Below are 20,878 nucleotides of genomic sequence, written 5' to 3'. Positions count from 1 at the left end.
TGCCTTATACCCCCCCTCCCCTGGAGAGCTCTATCTTGGCTCCTACCTGGTGGAATCAGGTTCCATTGGACATCTGGGCCCTGTGGAGTTTGCTGCAGTTCAGCAGGGCCCATAAAACAGAGCTGTTCTACCAGGCCTTTAGTTGAGGCGGCGGACATCATTAAACATCAACATGGCCTTCCTGCCCCATGCAAGCCCATTTGTGAATTCCAATTGAGCAGGAATTGTTCTTGACTACTGCTATTTGTTTTGTGCCAGCCAAGCCTTAGGTTTTTGACCTAAGGCTGTTACCTGAATTTTTGAATTTGTTAATTTGGAATTTGTTTATCTGGTTGTTTTAGCTAGTTGTTTTGTAATCATGTGATTATTTCATTTTTATAACATAATTTATTGAGCTCTATAAGCATCTCTACTACTACACTTTCTCATTTTATACAGCCAATTTTTCAATAAAATACTACAATACTTATCATAATACTTATAATACTTATGTTTTCTTGATGTCCATAGCATTTACCATTTGTAATTACAATTTACTTGTTCTAGAATCTTGAGCAGGGGTGGGGAACCTTTTTTCTGCCAAGGGCCATATAGATATAACATCATTCGCAGGCCATACAAAATTATCTGCTTAAAAAACAGTGCTCCGCTGAGGGAGAACAATTCAGGCCAGCAAAATTAATGCAAATAATTGTTTTTCTATTTGCAGTCATGTGGGGAGAGCCTAATCTGGCACATATACACACATACACACGGCCCACCGCCGTAGGCAAATGTATAGGTCCAGGGCCCAGCAGGAACTCATTAGCATATTAGACTAAATCCCCTAATATTATATTAGGTCACACACTCATTAGCATATTAGGCCACACCATCTGTTATAATTTAGTGCAAATTGGTGGTACCTGGCTCCTCCCCCCTCCCTTCATGCAGAAACTGCAGCTGCTCTTAGCAGACCTTTAAAGGCACCCACATATCCCAGCAGCAGTCCTTCACAATGCCCACCACACAGGCTCCACAGAGAGAAAGAAAGAGAGAGGGAGGGAGGGAGAAAGGGGGGATAGAAAGGGAAATAAAGAAATGGGGGTAGAAAGAGGAATAGATGGAAATGAAATGGGATGAAGAAAGGGGAAGAAAGGTAAAGGGAGAAGAAATAAAAATAATGGTGAGAAGAAAGGGAAATAAAGAAATGTGGAGAAGAAATGGAAAGAAAGGGAAATAAAAAAGTGGGAAGAAAGGGTAATAAAAAAATGGGGGAAGAAAGCAAAATAAAGAAATGAGGGGGAAACTTACCTGAACTGTGACAGTAACTTTTTCAGGCCCGGCAGTGATCTTGGCCGGCCCCGGGGAGGCCGCTGCACAGTGTGGCTGGGCCTCACGATCCTCACTGGTCAGCCGGGCCCCAGGGAGGCTGCCATGTGGCTTGGCTCAGCCCAGCCATCCCCGAGGGCCTCACCAAGTGATCTCGAGGGCCATAAATGGCCCTCAAGATGGATGTTCCCCACCCCTGATCTAGAGACTAGCACACAATAGCTATATATGTAAATTCAGTATGTTACTTTAGTCCATAAAGTGGTACGCAAAGTTCCTTTATGTTTTGTTTACTTTGTTCTTTTGAGATACCAGTCAGTGTGTCCATTTCTGCTATTTCCAAAAATGTTTCTAAAAGTTTTTCTTTTGTCAGTGCTTCTGACCTCTTCCGATATTTGGCATATAATATTCTGGGTGCCATGACTACATGTAAAATCAGATGCTTGACTTTTTTATCTATTGAGACATAGTATTCAAAAGAATTCTGGTTTAAAAGGTATTGAAATCGACAGTATTTTCTGAAGCAATTCATGTACCATTTTCCAATAAGTCATACATTTTTTATAAGACCACCAAGCATGAAAAAAGCTGCCCATATAGTATTTACATTTCCAACACTCAGATATTCCTGGATACATTTTAGCTAATTTCTCTGTAGTCATATACCATCTATAACCATTTTTATACAGATTTTCTTTAAATGCATCGGACTGTTATTTTCATATTGATCAAGCTGTATGTATAACCGAGAGGTGGCCAAACTGTGGCTCAGGAGCCACATGAGGCTCTTTCACACATATTGTGTGGCTCTCCAAGCCCCCCCCCCCAATCCCGTCACCTAGCTTGGAAGAAGGCATTTGTCTCTTTAAATCACTTCTCCAAACAAAGCCAGCTGGCAACATGGAGAATGCATTTACCGTTGCTTTCTTTCCACCTCTCCCACCATTTCCCTGCCTGCCTGCTCTCAAACATCTAACATTCATGTCTTGTGGCTCTTAAACATATGACGTTCATGTCTTGTGGCTTTCAAGCATCTGAGCTTTATTCTTTGTGGCTCTTAAGCAAGTTTGGCCACCCCTGGTATAACCTATATTTTGTGCCCATTTGACCATACAATCTTTTTTACTTAATCTTCCATTTTTATCTGCAACAAAAGGGAGTACATTTTCTTAATTTTTCATTTGAATCACATAAAAGCATATCAAAGGGAGACTGCTCTATATAAAATCTGTGAGGTTTATCTTTAGCACATCTAGATTTGATTTGCATTCTCGACCACCAATCCAAACTTATATTTTGTTTCTTCAGCACATCATTGGACTTCAAGGTACTATCTTTTCCCAGTAGTTCTTCATAACTATTTTCTTAGGGTCAAGTAGGCTAGGTTGAGTAAACGCTTCTTATGTGATCCTTTTATTGATGTGACCCGTCCTGAGCCTGTTCAGGAAGGGCAGGATATAAATGTGAAGTAATAATATGTAAATTCACGGACTCAGCATTGCTGTCAGATGGCTATCTAGCCTCTGTTTAAAAACTTCTACAGAAGGAGAGCCCACCACCTCCCAAGGAAGCCTGTTTTACTGAGGAACCACTTTGTCAGGAAGTTCTTCCTAATCTTTAGCCAGAAACTCCTTTGATTTAATTTCAACCCGTTGGTTCTGATCCGATCTTCTGGGGCCACAGAAAACAATTCTGCACCATCCTCTATATGACAGCCCTTCAAGTACTTGAAGATGGTGATCATATCAGTTCTCAGTTGTCTCCTGTTCAGGAGCTTATTCAGCTCCTTCAATCTTTCCTCATAGGACTTGGTCTCCGGACTCCTCACCATCTTCGTTGCCCTCCTCTGGACCCATTCCAGCTTGTCTATATCCTTCTTAAACCGTGGTACCCAAAACTGAACACAGTACTCTAGGTGAGTTCTAACCAGAGCAGAGTAAAGCGATACCATCACTCCATGTGATCTGGACACTATACTTTTGTTGATACAGCCCCAAATCACATTTGTCTTTTTAGCTACTGCATCACACTGCTGACTCATGTTCAGTGTACGCTCACTAAGACCCGTAGGTCCTTTTCGCACATGCTATTGCCAAGGCAAGTCTCTCCCATCCTATAATGATGTATTTATTTTTTTCCACCAAAATGCATAATTTTATATTTATCGCTGTTAAAATACATTTTATTTGTTTTAGCCCAGAGTTCCAGTCTGTCAAGATCATCCTGCATCCTGTTTCTGTTTTCTACTGTATTTGCTACCCCTTCCAATTTAGTATCATCTGCAAATTTAATAAGCATTCCCTCTGTTCCTTCATCCGGATCATTTATAAAGATGTTGAATAAACAGGTCTCAAGACAGAAGACCCCCTCCAAGAGACGGAGGTAATTACTGTACTCCAAGAACTCAAATGGGCAGAAGTCGATGAGGGAGTATACTGCCGAGTTCCAAATGCACCTAAGCAAGGTGCATGGTTGGAATGAACGAATGAAAATTGAGCAAAAGAAAAGGGGGCTCAGCTCATCTTTGTTCACTCAAGCAGTGGCTATGGACAACCCTCTAACCCTGGTTGGGTGGGTCCATCTGGCCTGCAAGATCGAGAACCGGCAGTGCATGGTGATCTTGCACTGGCGACAACAGGATGGCAGGACCCTCAAGGGACTGAAGAGCGAGAGCAAAGGAGGCCCCAAGAAGTTGACAATTTCCCAAGGGGAGAAGAAATGGATCAAGAACCACCTGTGTTTCAAGTGTGTGCGTGTGGGAGAACCACATGGCAAGTGATTGGCCAAACGCCTCTCAGAGTGGAATCCTCTTAGCTCCAAAAAAGGGGGAAACTGAAGAAGAAAGGCTCTGCACTGAAGCCAGAGAAGGGGACCAGCTGGTGGAAAACTCCCAACTACATGTTGTGAAAGGTGCAACACAGCAAGTTGCGAACTTCGCTGCACCACTAAGGGTGAGAGTCTCTGGAACTTTGTATTTTATACCAGTCACCCTAGCAAAAAGATTCATACAAGTGAGGGCATTGCTGAACTTGGGGTTCTCCTGAGATTTACTTTCCCCGGGCCCTAGCAGATGCCTTGGAGCTAAACTGGAGGAAGCTACCCGCCCCCCTAGTATTTGAACAAATGCATGGAGAACCCATGAAAGGGGACTCGTGCATACACAAGACTGTCTCTTGCGCCATGGGGGTGGGAGCACATTGGGAATAGAGACCATTTGTCATTGCCCCCTACGCCTGTTTCCAAGAAGTCCTAGGGATCTTGTGGCTGGCTGATCACAACCCTATAATTCACTGGAGCGGTCATGCCATCTATTTTAACAATGAAAAGTGCAATAACCATAAATGGAGGGAGAAATGGGACCCAGAACCTCTGCCTCAAATGGAGAGGCTGTGTCTGATGAGGGAAGAGGTGGCCACCATCCCCATCGAGTACCGGGACTTAAAAAAGGTTTTCGAGGTCTCAGAGGTAGATGAGCTTCCCCCTCACTGGACTACGAACTGTGCCATTGAATTGATTGAGAGGAAGGTTCTCCTGAAGGCGAAACTGTACTCCATGAGCTGCCAAGAACAGGAGGAGTTAAAGAAATTCATTGAAACTAACAAAGGGGTTTCATAAGGTCCGCCCAATCACCCCATGTGGCTCCCATACTGTTCGGCAAGAAGAAAGATGGGAGCCTAAGGTTGTGTACTGACTACAAAGGGCTCAGTGCAATCTTGATGAATAACGTGTACCCCCTCCCTCTCATAAAAGACCTCCTTAGCAAAGTGTCTTGGGAGAGAATCTTCACAAAACTAGATTTGAGAGATGCTTACTTTAGAGTACACATTAAAGAGGGGGACAAGTGGAAAACCGCGTTCAACACCCCCCTCTGGCAGTTTGAGTACTTAGTGATGCCGTTCGGGCTTCTGGGCGCCCCGGGGGTGTTAATGAATCTGATCAATGAGGTCTTACACTTGTTTAAGGAAGTGGTGTGTTATCAAGATGACGTGTTAATTTATTTGGAGGACTTTCCCTCCCTTGTGGAACTGGTGAGAGAGATGTTGAAGACCCTCTATGACAACAAACTGTTTGCCAAACTATCAAAGTGCAAGTTCCACAAAACCGAATTAGACTTCCTAGGCTACTGTGTAAGTCCAGGAGGTAGTGGACTGCCCCCCCCCCCAAAACCAGGAAGAAGCTACAAAGCTTCCTTGGATTTGCAAGTTTCTACAGAAATTTCATTGATAACTTTGCAGAGGTGGTGCTCCTCCTTACTGACCTACTGAAAACTAAAGGGAAGAGGCCAGAAGCTAAAAGTCTTCGAGTGCACATAGACTAAGAGGCATTTGAAAAGTTAAAACACCTGTTTGCTTTGGAACCTATCCTAGTCCACCCTGATGAAAATAAAAAAAATTGTGGTACAATGTGATGCAAACAATGTTGCCCAAGCAGGGGTCGTATTGCAGGAGGGGAAGACGGGAAATTACATCTATCAAATTATATCTATCAAAGAAATTCAGTTCTACTGAGTGCAATTGGTCGATGTGGGACAAAGAGGCTTCTGCCATTAAACTGGCCCTAGAAACATGGCGCCACTTCCTCAAGGGGGTTAAAGTGGCTTTCAGACTCTAGACAAACCACAAAAATCTTGAGTCCTTAGTAGCCACTCAAAAATTGAGTACAAAACAAATTCAGTGGCCTGGGTTCTTTTCAAAATTCCACTTCACTCTTGGGCATATCCCTGGGAAACAAAACTTCCTGACAGACACGTCCCGCCTCCCTCAGTGTGAAAGTAAGAGGGAAGTCATAATAGATTCCTTGTTCACCCTGACCCAGTTGGGAGAGATGGTCACTACACACCAACAAGCACGAGACGTGGCGCAAGGGCCCTCCCCAATGGACTTGTTTTACTCCACCCTTAGGGAAGAGTAAACCTGCAACCCCCCAGAAGAAGGGTCAGTGGGGAGAATGTGGGCTGTGGAGTGAAGTGGGCAGATGATGGGCTGTGGTACAAAGACTAAAATTTACATGCCTGAGCCCTTCCACCGAATGGTACTAGAGTGGTCACATGATGCCAAGTTGTGGTGGGGGGGGCACTTTGGATTAGTAAAAACCCTCCATCTCATCCAAAGACAATTTTGGTGGCTTGGGCTCCAAAAGGTGTCTCTATATGTAACAGGGTGCCCAACTTGCATCATGGCCGAGAAGAGAGAAGGGAAACCCCAGGCAAGCTGCAACCTATTGAGACAGCTGCTCGACCGTGGGAATGTATTTCCATGGACTTTATTACAGACTTGCCCCCGTCTCAAGGCAAATCAGTGATTTGGGTCGTAGTGGACACATTCTCCAAACAAGCACACTTTGTTCCATGCAACCAGTTGCCTACCACTAAGAAGTTACATACGAAAAACAAAATACATTGCTGTAATATAAATAGGCTACCAGACTTTAATAATTTTAAAATATTTTTAAAATATGTTTACATGCTTTTTAAATATAAAACTGCTTCAGACTTAATGTATTTGACACAAAAGTTCACATTGACAACCATAAAATGCATTTGAATCCTTATAAACAGAGCCCGTAGTGATCAACTGATACAGCATACGCGTAACTAGTTAATAATATAATAGACGCGCTTCATGTTGCCATTTCATCAGTATTACGATTTCTTCCACTTGTCCTGTATATTACAAGAGAGGAAGCCAGTTCCTTTTACTAGAAGCATAGCAAAGCCCTCCACTCCATCGCTGGCCACAATACTCTTCCTACAAATTGGATACAAGCACGAAGGCTTCATGAAGGAACCACCTTGAAAATGTAAATAAAACTCTAATACAGGTTGCTTATGAACCAATGCGATGTATTTCAAGGACCCAGGGGCGAAACCAAAACTTTTATCTTGGCAGCTTTATCAACGCCATCCCCTGTTGAGCCGGGAGGGATGGGAGTCCTAGGAAAGGTTCCTCTACTCCTAGCATCTATTAATATATGAAATTAAACATTAAAATTTGCAATAAAAACAATATTAAATAACCAGAACATTTTGAGAAATAATATAAAAATGGGTCAGTTGAAACTTTTTTTATAATTGTTTGTAGCTTTACTAGAAAAACATTAACATACATTTTGATGGTTTCAGAACTCCAGTCCTGCATTCCTGTAGGTTAGAACTCCCAACATTATTTTTCAGCTGCTTACAAGATGAAAAAATATATTGTTGTCTGTTTCAACACATAATTGAAGGGAGCCGAATATAGTTCCCTGCTGTATTTTGGTTGGTTAGAATGGTTAAGCTGCCAAGATCTAATTTCAGCTGTTGGCATGGCAGGCATATCCGTGTGTTTCATCCACCAGGGGAAGCAGGTGCTGACATGCTCCTCTTCCTTCCTCCAGACCAGGCAGCTAGCAGGAGGCGCTCCTCTTATATTGTTATGCTGCTGCTCAGGGATAGAAGGGGAGAGCTGAGCCTACACTTCCTTCTCCCTTTGCTGTTCCTGCTTCTGCTGCAACCACGCCTTCATGGCCACTCTGGTAATGGCAGATAGCTCTATGGAAACCAGATCAGTTCCCAGACTGGCCTGTTTTGCCATCTGAGCAGGTGTGCATGAAATGGGAGCCACCATTTTATTTCCCGGTTGCTGGCTGACCCTGTTATTCCAGGAGGAGAGAGCCCCAGGCTCCAGTGGGAAAGATCCAGCTGAAAATGGGAGGGTGGAAGCATTTCTGTACCTAATTAGAAACAAATTAAGAGTTAACATCAAAAGTGTAAATTTGAGGCACCTTGAGAATGTGAGGCCCAGGCCAAATGGCCCTACTCCCCCCCCCCCTCCCCGAGGTCCTGGGTCTGAGGAAGCAGAGCTCTGACTTACAGAAGCTTGTACTGGAATAAGTGTTAGTCTTTGGACTATGACTGGATTTTTGTTTTGGGTTGGAAGTCATACCAATAAAAGTGTTTTTTGCGGGGTAGGTTGCACTGAACATGTCACTAGCTGCTAAGAATATGTTTTATTTAGGATTTCTTTTTGACACTACAGGAATGGAACAGCTGCAACATATTGGGCAGAAAAATAAAATTCAGCAAATACAATGTTTTATCATCACCCTATGCTTTATTTCGGGGGTGGAAAACCTTTTTTCTGCCAAGGTCATTTGAATATTTATAACATCATTTGCGGGCCATACAAAATTATAGACTTTAAAAACAATGCTCCGCCTAGGGAGAATGTTTCAGGCTGGCAAAATTAATGTAAATAATTGTTTTTCTATTTGAAGTCATGTGGGGAGAGCCTAATTTGGCACTCACTCTCCCCTCCCACTGCCCTAGGCAAATGCCTAGGTTCAGGGCTTTTTTTGTAGAAAAAGCCCGCCAGGGACTCATTAGCAAATTAGACCCCATCTCCTAATATTAGCATATTAGGTCACACATTCGTTAGACCACACCATCTGGGATAAACAAGTGCAAAATGGTGATAGCTGGTTTCCCCCCCCCCTTCCCACCCCTCCCTAGCAACAGTCCTTCACAATGTCCACCATGCAGGCGCCACAGAGAGAGGGGGGGAGAAAGGGAAAGAAAGAAATGTGGGGAAGAAAGGGAAATAAAGAAGAAATGGGAAAAGGGGAATAAAGGAAAATAAAGAAAGGGAAATAAACATAAAGGGGGAATAAAGAGAAATAAAGAAATGTGGGGAAGAAATGGAAAGAAAGGGAAATAAAGAAATCAGGGGGAGACTTACCTGAACTGTGACAGTGACTTTTCCAGGCCCCGCAGCAATCATGGCTGGCCAGCCAGGCCCCAGGGAGGCTGCTGTACAGTGCAGCTGGGCTCATGATCCCTGCCAACCAGCTGGGGGGCAGGGAGGCTGCTGTATAGTGTGACTGAACCCTGTGATCCTCACCAGCCAGCCGGGACCAAGGGAAGCTGATGTGTCTTGGCTCGGCCCAGCAATCCCTGAGGGCCAGACCAAGTGATCTCAAGGTTACGGCCCTTGGGACAGACATTCTCCACACCTGTTTTATTTAGTGATGCTTAGTAGCTTTCTAAAAATGTCACCTATTGCTTTTCAGCGCGCTGTTAGCCACTGTGGTGCCTGCCCCATTTCAAGGAAATGATCAGAGCCCTTGTCTAGAGGAGGCTTGTGATTGGCATGTGGTTGCCACTTTGAAACTGGTACCCCTGGTAGAACAGGCAAACTCTGTGCTACCCTGAGGTGCAAGTCTTGAATTAAACTTAGCTCTCCACAAGATGCAGAGTGAGCACTGCTGGTCTTGTGGATTTTATCCTATGTGTGCAACACTATCTTTAGACTAGGCACTTCTTTACAGAATGCAAACAGTGAAGGGCCACCAGGCAACTGACCCTTTAGTATATGATGTACTTACATTTAAATATGCTTATGTTTAAATTACCCTTGGCGTATAATAGGTTCCTTTTATTGCCTAAGAGCCCCATGGTGCAGAGTGGTGAAGCTGCAGTACTGCAGTCGGAGCCCTCTGCTCACGACCTGAGTTCGATCCCAGCGGAAGCTTGGGTTCAGGTAGCTGGCTCGAGGTTGACTCAGCCTTTCATCCTTCCAAGGTTGGTAAAACGAGGACCCAGCTTGCTGGGGGGAAGTGTAGAGGACTGGGGAAGGCAATGGCAAACCACCCTGTAAAAAGTCTGCCGTGAAAACATCGTGAAAGCAGCATCACCCAGAGTCGAAAATGACTAGTGCTTGCACAGGGGACTACCTTTACTTTTTAATGTCTACAGCCATAACATGGTTTTTGTAGAAAGAGCAAGGTAAAACAAAGTAGGAGTCCAGTAGCACCTTTAAAGACCAACAATGTTTTGTTTAGAATAGAAGCTTCCGTATGCACGCTTACTTCATCAGACAATGGAATGGGGAACAGTGAGCAAAGCTACTTACAGCTGGTGAGCAGTGGTTAAGAATGCAAAGTGGTACAAATTTAGAATCCAGTGCCAAAACAGTGAAATTGACAAATTTAAAGAACATTTGGTCTGGATAGCATTTATGTGTGAAATCAATAAAATAGTAACATGTCAGAATGAGGCAACAGTAACGTGTCAGAATGAGGTAATAACTGTCTGTTAATTGCTCTATTGCTAAGAAGTCTGGGTTAAACTAAGGACATGTTTTTCTCAGAGGTGTATCTGTTCACCTAATTTACTTTTTAAGATGTAACGTACATTATAAACATTCTAGTTTGCCATTAGAAAAAAATAATACTTTAAAATATAGTGGAAGATGGGTTTAGTATATATGTAATGAGTATATATATCCCTTATTTGAGTCTGTCGATACAAAAAACATTCTGAAACACTATTCTAAAAGAGAAATATATTAAAATACTGCCGATATATAGCTATACTTAGTGAGAATGGATTTAGCATATGTAATGAGATAAAAAAAACCAATGTCCCTGTTCAGTCCCGGGGAGGTGTTTGTTCCAAGTTTCATAATAATTTGTAATTCAGCAATTGTAGACAGGTACCTGTTCTTATCAGCATTAGCTAGTGCTGCTGTTTTCCACTGTACTTTTCCATGTTAGTCTGACTCTTTTCTGTCATGATAACCTTTTGTGTGTTGTTCCCAGTTTCACAAAAATATAATTAGATAGTGATGGTAGTTACTGGTCATTGTTTTCAATTGGTTGGAATGTTATTGTCCATATTTTGACAGGTAAACTCATAAATATATATAATTAGAGAACTGAGCTAATTGCAGGTATCACTTAGTACCTAGGCATAAATAGGAGGTAAAAAGTCACCCATGTGGACCAGTGGGTAACACCAGGGATTACTAACAAGTTCCTCCCCCCTGTATCAAGCCATGATAAAAGTACTTAGACCATAGTACTGTGACGACTGAAGTTATGTTCCAAAAAAAGCTGCTTTTCATAAATTTATAGGAGGATCATTTCTAGAGATGTGAACGCTCATAGGGAAAACTGTTCCCCCCCCCCCCCAAAGACTCCCCTCCATTTTTCTGATAGAAAAATTGTAAATTTTGGGAAGTACTGGGGAAAAAACCTACCTGTGAAATATTTTCTTTTTTAGAATGAGCAAAATGCTTGCAAAGACAGGGTGGACATGCTGTAGACCAGGGATGGGGAACCTTTTTTCTGCCAGGGGCCATTTGGATATTTATAACATTATTCACAGGCCATAAAAAATCAAGTTAAAAAACAGTGCTCTGCCAAGGGAGAATGATTCAGGCCAGCAAAATTAAAGCAAATAATTGTTTTTTCTATTTGAAGTCCTGTGGGGAGAGCCTAATCTGGCACATACCACATACATGGCCCGCTGCCCTAAGCAAATGCATAGGTCCAGGGCTTTTTTGTAGAAAAAGCCCAGCAGGAACTCAGTAGCATATTAGACCACATCCCCTAATATTAGCATATTAGGTCACACACTCATTAGCATATTAGGCCACACCATCTGGGGTAATCAAATGCAAACTGAACTGTGACAGTAACTTCTCCACAAAGCAGGAGTCAAGTGTACCTTTAAGACCAAACAATTTTTATTTAGAATGTAAGCTTTCGTGTGCTCTTAAGCACAATTCATCAGATGAGGAATCCAGCACAGTGAGCAAAGCCATACATTGCTGAGCAGAGCGATACATAGCTGGTAGGCAGTGGGCCAGAATGCAACATGGTACAGATTTAAGAACCAATGACAGTAAAGTAAAATTATCTGGTAGGCAGTGGTTTAGAATGTAAAATGGTACAATAACAGAATAGTAAAATTAACAAATTGAGCAAACCTTTGATCTGAGTAGCATGAGCATGTGAAAGCAACAAGTCAGTAGTATGTCAGAATGTGAGATTGTCTGTCAGTGACAATGGGAGATGGGTTCAATATATGTAATGGGATAAGCAACCAAAGTCCCTGTTTGAGTGTGTCAATATAGCTAAAAGAGAAATACATTGGATAGTGATGTTCTTGTCCGCCTAATTTACTTTTTAACTTGTAAACATCATTCTAGTTTGCCATAGGAAAAAGGAATACAATAAAATATAGTGAAAATGGGTAAAGTATATGTAATGAGATATACAGTCAATATCCCCATTTTGAGTATGTCAATACAAATAATTATACTGATACACAGTTCTAAAAGAGAAACACATTGGAATACACAGAGAAACACATGTGGATGTATAGCTATACTCACTGAGAGTGGGTTTAGCATCTGTAATGAGATAAAAAACCAATATCCCTGTTCAGTCCTGGGGAGTTGTACCAAGTTTCATAATAATTTGTAATTCAGCAATTTCTCTCTCCATTCTGTTCTTGAAGTTCCTTTGCAGTAAAACAGCTGCCTTGAGGTCACCCATTGAATGCTCAGGAAGGTTAAAGTGTTCTCCGACTGGTTTCTCAGTTCTGTGATTCCTGATGTCAGATTTGTGTCCATTTCTCCTTTGGCGGAGGGTTTGTCCTGTTTGCCCTATGTAGAGAACTGAAGGGCATTGTTGGCATTTAATGGCATATGTAATGTTGGAAGATGAACAAGTGAATGAGCCTGAGATGGTATAGTTAATGTTGTTAGGCCCAGTGATTGTGTTGTCTGGGTGTATGTGGCAGCAAAGTTGGCACTTGGGTTTATTGCAAGGTCTGGTACCAATGTCCATGCTCAGATGAGATGCTGTATTGTTGTGGGTGAGGAGTTGTTTGAGGTTGGGGGGGCTGTCTTTGTGCAAGAAAATATTTACCCCCCCAGTGCTTTTGAAAGAGAGCTGTCACTGTCCAAAAGAGGTTGCAAGTTGTTGATGATACACTGAACTGTTTTAAGTTGAGAGTTGTGTGTGACCACTAGTGGTATTCTGTTATTTTCTCTTTTGAGTCTGTCTTGTAACAGGTTTTCTCTGGGTATCATTCTGTCTTCGTTGATCTGTGTCCTGATTTCATCAGGTGGGTACTTTAGTTCCAAAAAGGTTTGTTGTAGATCTCTCAGGTGAGAATCTCTGTCAACAGGATTGGAGCAAATGCGGCTGTAGCGTAGAACCTGGCAGTATACAATGGATCGTTTGGGGTGGTAGCTGGAGGCATGCAGGTATGTTTGTCGGTCAGTAGGTTTCCGGTATAAAGTGGTGTCAATGCGTCCATTGTTTATTTTTACAGTGGTGTCCAGAAAATGTATTTCTTGCATAGACTGGTTCATTGTCAGGTTGATGGTAGGGTGAAAGTCATTGAAAGCCTGATGGAATGCTTTCAGGGGTTCTTTACTATATGTCCAGACCATAAAGATGTCATCAATGTAACAAAGGTATAAGGTAGGTATGAGTGGGTGGGAGTCTAGGAAGCGCTGCTCCAAGTCAGCCATAAAGATGTTAGCATATTGTGGGGCCATGCGGGTGCCTGTGGCTGTACCATTGATCTGTAGAAAAGTTCATTGCCAAATCTGTAGTAGTTATGGGTGAGAACAAAATGGCACAGTTTGGTAGCAAAATCAGCTGTTTTTATCAGATTACTTATAGTTTGTAATCCATCTCGGTGTGGGAGGTTGGTATACAAAGATTCCACATCCATGGTGGTTGAGATAGTATTCTCTGGAAGGTTGTTCAAAGATTGTGTTTTCCTCAGAAAATCTGTAGTGTCATGAGCATAAATGGGGCATTGTTGGCATAGGGTATTAGAATAGAGTCCATATATCCAGATTTCCCCTCAGTGATAGTGCTATCCCCGACACAATGGGATGTCCCGGGTTACCTGGTTTATGTATTTTGGATAGAATTAATAACCTTTGGACTTTAATGTATCTTAAATTGAAAACTAGATAGATTTTAACTGAAAAACCATTTTGTTTTTAAAAATCCAATTTAAATTAAAAACCGATTTGAATTTTTTAAAACATGCTTTTTTGCTTAAAAAACATTAATAATTATCCACCCTCTTGTCAAGTCACAGCTGACCTATGGTGAACCCATAAGGTTTCCAAGACGAGTGGTGTTCATAAGAACATAAGAGAAGCCATGTTGGATCAGGCCAACGGCGCATCCAGTCCAACACTCTGTGTCACACAGTGGCAAAAAATTTTATATACACACAGACACTGTGGCTAATAGCCACTGATGGACCTCTGCTCCATATTTTTATCTAAACCCCTCTTGAAGGTGGCTATACTTGTGGCCGCCACCACCTCCTGTGGCAGTGAATTCCACATGTTAATCACCCTTTGGGTGAAGAAGTACTTCCTTTTATCCGTTTTAACCTGTCTGCTCAGCAATTTCATCGAATGCCCACAAGTTCTTGTATTGTGAGAAAGGGAGAAAAGTACTTCTTTCTCTTCAGAGGTGGTTTGCTATTGCCTGCCTCCTTGTCATGCCCCTGCTGTTCCTTGGAGGTCTCCCATCCAAATATTGGCCAGGGCCAACTCTGCTTAGCTTCCAAGATCTCTCACGTGAATATTAAGGTACATGTGCTGACAGTATAGGGTGCATTCGCTTGCAGTTGTTTCTTGAGTATTAGGTTTATTTACAATTCAGCTTGTATAAAACTAAGCCATTTATAATGTTTGAATTATTTATAATGTTTGAATGTTAGATGTGTGAAATATCTAGTTAGAGATCAAGTTAGAGATGGATTCTTAAATTTTATTTATTTATTTATTTACTTTAGGCAGATCATATAATATTTTCTTTTCTCAGCGCACACAGATCCTAGGCAGTTAGTATTAAAGCGCATTTATATGACTGAATAGAAGGTTGGAAATGAGAGCACAATTTCAGAAACTGGAATGTTGAGGATGAGTTTCATTTTTCCAGATATCTTTGGTAATAACGTGTCTTATTCTCTTACAGATTTTGCAGTGAACTGTCAAAAATGGAAGTTAAAGAGTAATAACTGGAAGAAAATAGAGAAGTATCTGCATCAAGGTAACATGCTGGCTCTTTTTGTGTACATTAGGATATGGAATATATCGTATCTCTGATTTATTTTTCTGGATTTAAGTTTGTCTTCTGGGTTTTCTTAAAGGTGGTAGGAAAATTAAACTATTGCCCTTTAAAATAGAAATGTGAAGAAATCAAACTGTTTACTGCTATCAATACATGATGCTGAACTATGTTTTACTTACCCGAAGATATCTGAAGAAGTGTGCATGCATATTATACTTTGAATAAGACTTTGTTGGTCTTAAACTTTGTTCTGTTGCTTCAAACCAACACGACTACCCACCTAAATCTATGTTTTACATATCTTTAAGTCTTCAGATTTTTTTTTTTACTTGACAACTCTAATTTAGGATTAAGAATCACAATGGATCTTGTCAGTATTTTCATTCATTTAAACCTGAGGGATTCAGATCCATCCACACACCAGCTGCTGGCTGTTTCTGCATATGTTACCACTGTTGCTGCACACTAGACTTTTGACTTTGCCCAGGGTTCTTTATTCAAATCCTGAACCTAGAGGCTTGTCTACACAAAGATATTATAAATAGTTTGCCTTATTCAGATGGTACTGTCACTGGTTGTAAATGGAAGCTGTGGCTTAAAGTTATGCATTTCTCCCATTACGTTCACAATAAATTGAGAGAAGAATTTCAAGTTCCATTCCAGCATCTGGAGTACCTCTGGCCGGATCAAGCAAGTCCTCAACTGGCACAGCTCCTATCCACAGTTAAAGCACTAGGCAAGAGCCCAGGAGGCCACAATGTATGTTGTCTCAGTCAGATTCTAGAAGCTGTGTGTGCTCATGAAGAATTTATTTTGAAAAAAAAAAAATTGAAAAACAGAAATTGGCATAATAGAGCTTCAGCGCTTTGGTCTTGACCACAATCAAATCATTTTTGGAGAAATTTCTGTCTTTACCAGTTTTAGAACAGGGATGAATATCTCATCTACATTGGAACTAAGCAGGCTGTGTTGTGGAAATACAGCATCACTAAGCCCCGCTGTATGAATTTCATACAGTGGCTGATCTTGGCTTAAAGAGACAAGATGAAGATCATCTCATTCTGTAGGTAAATTGTAGGCTCATGCAGCCTCATGCTTCAGGACTAAGCAAGAAAGGGAGAAATGGTTTAAACCCTCAAGTTTCCACATGAGTTCATAATTTGAAATCCGTCTCCCTGCTTTGTTAGTGGTTCAAAGAAAAAAATGTTCCAGGTGGTAGCTTCCCTAAGATTTGCCACTCATCTCCTGTGGGAATGTTGCATTATGAATCAGTTATCCTGATGCTGCTGAGCTGTCCCTTGCTCAGAACTCCAGCCAGGCAAAGGTATGGAGTTGAACATCTGTTAAGCCAGTTTGGTGTAGTGGTTAAGTGTGTGGACTCTTATCTGGGAGAACCGGGTTTGATTCCCCACTCCTCCACTTGCACCTGCTAGCATGGCCTTGGGTCAGCCATAGCTCTGGCAGAGGTTGTCCTTGAAAGGGCAGCTGCTGGGAGAGCCCTCTCCAGCCCCACCCACCTCACAGGGTGTCTGTTGTGGGGGAGGAAGTTAAAGGAGATTGTAAGCCACTCTGAGACTCTTCGGAGTGGAGGGTGGGATATAAATCCAATATCTTCTTCTTCTTCTGTTAAGTGACCAACTTTATGGTAGGGGCTGGAGGTCACACCCTGGAAGTTGATGGCCCACATGTTCTGCACCACTGGTTTAGAACTTTACTTTGGGGTGCTCAGGTAGTCCTTCCTATGGTGCAAAATCTATGTGCTTGCATGGAGTAACTGTATATTGTTACTTCATTTTGGTTAGGATAAATCTGGATGTCTGTGGAGTAGCCACCTGATCTTGTACTTAAAGTTTATCTGTTTCTCTAGGTTGGATACATTTTTAAGTAGATGCTGCTCAAAGTGGCTTCTAGAGTAATTTTTAATTAATTGGCCTGTTAGATTGTAATGGTTTTAACTAATGCAGCATCTCTGCTTTTTAAAAATGTTCACTGGCATTATTCAGGTCATTTAGCTGTAACATTTTGGGATGTGAACAAAAACACATGCTTGCTGCTTAAATTCTGATCAAAATTTCATCCATTCTTTAATTTTTGTGGTGATCATTGAGCTGTAATGGTTTAAAGAGTTGTTCTGATTTACCACTGAATTTTCTCCAGTGTAAATTTTTCCAGAAAGCACTTTTATGTTCTCTGATAGCCTTATGAACATTTAATCAAGGTATAATAAGATGTATGATTGAAGTGTAAGGAAAATAAAATGTTAACATTACTTACTCTTGGATTTTGTATGTATTGTGCTTATGTGCCTGTGTTCTTTAACTACAAAACTCCTATTGCTTGATAGTGCTACAGGATTTATAACTGTGAAAAGGTTGATTTGTATGACAAAACAATAATTGTGAAAGCAAGTCTATTGAGGAGAATTAAGTGGCTTCTGAGACTTCAGAAAACTGGTCGTCTTTGATGTAGAGAATGAGGATATGGGGAATAAATCATATCAGCAGAATAAAGGTGGCAAAGTGGGACTTCCCTAGTCTTTAATTAAAAAAAATTCACAAAATTTTATTAAGAACATTCAGAAGGATACAGAAACACGTGAGAGTCACCAAGCATAAAGGTACAAAGGACTAAACTGACTGGTAAAAGCATGTCAGGCTATAAATGTAAATGGAATTATAAGGCTATGAACTCCAAATCATAACTGTAATTTATACAGCACTGCTTTAAGTAGTATTAGATTCAAAAGAGGCCACAAGAAAAGAAGAGAAAAGATATTTAAAAAATGGGATAATCACAGTGCTCATACTGAAGAAAAAAGTTAAAGTAGAAAGATAATAGAAGTGTGAGTTTGTGAAAAAGTGGTTCAAAACAACATATAAACAGAATGAAGACATTCTGTGCCCAGTAGAAGAGAAGAGAATTTAAAAACATAAAAAAAGGATTCAGAAACTAGGTAGTGACAATTGAGAGGGGTTGTAAGGAGGTATTTCTTGAAAAAGGACATATTCCACAAAAGAATTTTGAAGATTGAAGTTAATTTTGTCCATAATAAAATGTTTCTGTACTTTGGAAAGCCATGTGGTGACGGTGGGAGCAGTTGAGGCCTTCCAGAATGAGACTACTGAGGCTTTGGCAGCAACTAAAATACTAATGATCAGATCTTGTCATATTTTGGGGATAACAAGTGAATCCCAAAAGTTCAGGAATATCAGAGCAAGATTGAGAGGTATGCAGTAGGTTGTAATGAGGAAAATCAGTTGAAGAACATCTGTCCAAAATTTTGAGACCACCAGGCAGTCCCACCAACAATGAGAGAAAGTACCTCGTTGGCCACATTTTTTTCCAAGAAGAGGTAGAGGAGGATTTTGAAAATGATGCCAGATGAATAGACATAAAATTTTAAAAGTCTGCAATCTGGTATTAATAATCGACGAAGAGTGAAGAGAGGAGGAATATAGATCATTCCATTGTTCTGGAGAAAGGGACAAGTTGCATTCTAGGTTCCATACTAATTGGTGACCTAAGGGTTTCAAGCTTTCAAGACAGAGTAGTAACTCGTATATCTTGGATATAAGACCTTTATTGTCAGAGGGTGAAGAGTGAAGCAACTGTTCAAACTTGGTAGGGGGAGAGCTAAAATTTCTATGTAGATCTAGTTTAGTAAGAGCATGATTCAATTGCAGGTAGAAGAACCAAGGAATGGAACAGCCAACTTTTCACTCTGGGACATCTTTCGGCAGAAACTTGTGGAAGAAACATCTTTGATGTGGCACACCATTGCTACTTTCCACAATTGAAGAATCGAGGGAGATTGTCCAGGGGGAAACTAGTGTTGGTTGGATATTGAAGAGAAGCAAGAGAATTCTGGTACCTGTTTGCAGACAGAGTCCCAGGTCTTGAAAATTGCATTAAGCAAAGGGCTCTGATAGATCCCAGAAGGATGCATATTAGAAGTAGTCCAGATAGCATCCTGTGGGGAGCTTGGAAGGAACAGCGAACTGAATGATTTGGACCATTCCGCAGAGTTGTCTAGGTGTGCCAGTTTGACCACAGATGCCAAGAGAGCAGTTTTATAGTAAAGTGATAGATCTGGGAAGTTCAGTCTTCCTGCTTGACAACGACAGCGAATGACTTGGAACCCAACCCTCAGCTTCTTGTGATTCCACAGAAAGGAATTAAAACATGTTTAAGGGAATAACGATTGGAATAGTATGGAACAGATATAAAAGCTTTGGAACTGCAAAAAATTTCAGCGGATGTAATCTGTCAGCCAGGAAGACCGCCAATTTATCCCATTTGATGAGATCTGAACAAATAGTTTTAAATTTCATTGTGAAATTGAGAGGAATTAGTTGAGAGAGATCATTTGGTACTTGAATCCCCAGGTATGGGATGGAGGATTGAGACCACTTGAAGGAGTAACATTGCTTGAGAGAATTCTCGTCAGCAGAGAGATTGATAAGAACAACATTTGATTTTGATTAATTGATTTGTAAGCCCGATATTGAGCTGAAGGATGACAGCAAGGCTTGCAGATGGGGAATGGAAGATTCTGGTTTGGAGATACAGAGCATCACATCATCCACAAAAATACTCAGTTTTAAAGTATGGGATCCACAGGTAACTCCCTTTATGTCATTGTTGTTGCAGATAGGAGCTGCCAAGGGTTCGATTGTCAATGCAAACAAACCAGGAGGCAGAGGACAATCTTGTCTCATTCCCCTTTGTATAGCAAATTTGTCAGATGATTGGCCATTGATGTTGAGCTGGGCTAAAGGATGTGAGTATACCACCTTGATAGCTTGGATGAAGTTAGTTCTGAAGGACATACATTCCAGGAGTGCAAGCAGGTAGTATGGTTCCAAGAAGTCGAAGGCCTTTTCGATGTCAGGGGAGAGGAACAGTGCTGCTGATTTGGCTTGTTTACAGTAGGAGATGATGTGTAGAGTTTTGTGGATATTGTCCGTGATCTCCCTGTCAGGCATAAATCCCGCATGATCCCGGTGAATGTAGCTAGTTATTAGAGAGTTGAACCTTTTGACGAAGGATGCTATGAAGATTTTGTAGTTCAAATTTATTAATGAAATGGGACAAAAAGAAGCCGGGTTTGTAAGATCTTTATCTGGTTTGGGCAACACAATAATTGCAACATCATTCCATGTAGGAGGAAGGAATCCTGTTCGAAGTACCTCATTATAGGCATCAGTTAGAGGTTCAGCAAGTATATGAACATACTTCTTGTAAAATTCCGCTGGAAAACCATCTGTGCCTGGGAATTCGTTGGTTTTCACATTTTTAATTATGTCTCTAATTACCGAAGAATCAAAAGGTTGATCCAAGAACTCTCTATGATTGTCTGATAGCCTCTGAATCTGAGGGTGTTGGGGGAAAAATTCGAGATTGAGAGAAAAGCAAAATTCTTACAAGAGCATAGTTTTTTGTAGTAATCCAAGAAAATTTTTATGATGTCTGAGGATTTGTTGAAGAGACAGCCAGCAGTGTCTTGGGAAGCATGAATATACCTAGACGCAAATTTGTCTTTGACCTGCCAAGAAGGTAATTTCAGAGACCTTGAAGAGCTGAACAAATGCTTTTGTTTGTTGTATAGAAGATTCCTTTGAATTTGGGAACCCTCCAGAAATCTCAAAATTTTTCTTTCCATGATCAATTTCTTGTAATTTTTTTTTTT

At 41.2% G+C, this 20,878-nt stretch overlaps 1 protein-coding gene across 1 annotated transcript in view; it reads left to right on the top strand.

Annotated features, from left to right (window-relative positions):
- Window positions 1-20,878, top strand: part of BRD4 (bromodomain containing 4) — a 217,795-nt gene that overhangs the window by 5,475 nt on the left and 191,442 nt on the right. The window contains exons 2-3 of the mRNA XM_060240745.1: window positions 15,094-15,168; window positions 19,840-19,969. Of these exons, the coding sequence (XP_060096728.1) occupies window positions 19,948-19,969 (22 nt within the window). The 5' untranslated portion in view covers window positions 15,094-15,168; window positions 19,840-19,947. The remainder of the gene's footprint in view (window positions 1-15,093; window positions 15,169-19,839; window positions 19,970-20,878) is intronic.

This window comes from Heteronotia binoei, chromosome 5, assembly GCF_032191835.1.
Source record: "Heteronotia binoei isolate CCM8104 ecotype False Entrance Well chromosome 5, APGP_CSIRO_Hbin_v1, whole genome shotgun sequence".
Classification (NCBI taxonomy): domain Eukaryota; kingdom Metazoa; phylum Chordata; class Lepidosauria; order Squamata; family Gekkonidae; genus Heteronotia; species Heteronotia binoei.
The sequence above is the reverse complement of the archived record's forward strand: the minus strand, read 5'-3'. Positions and strand labels throughout refer to the sequence as shown.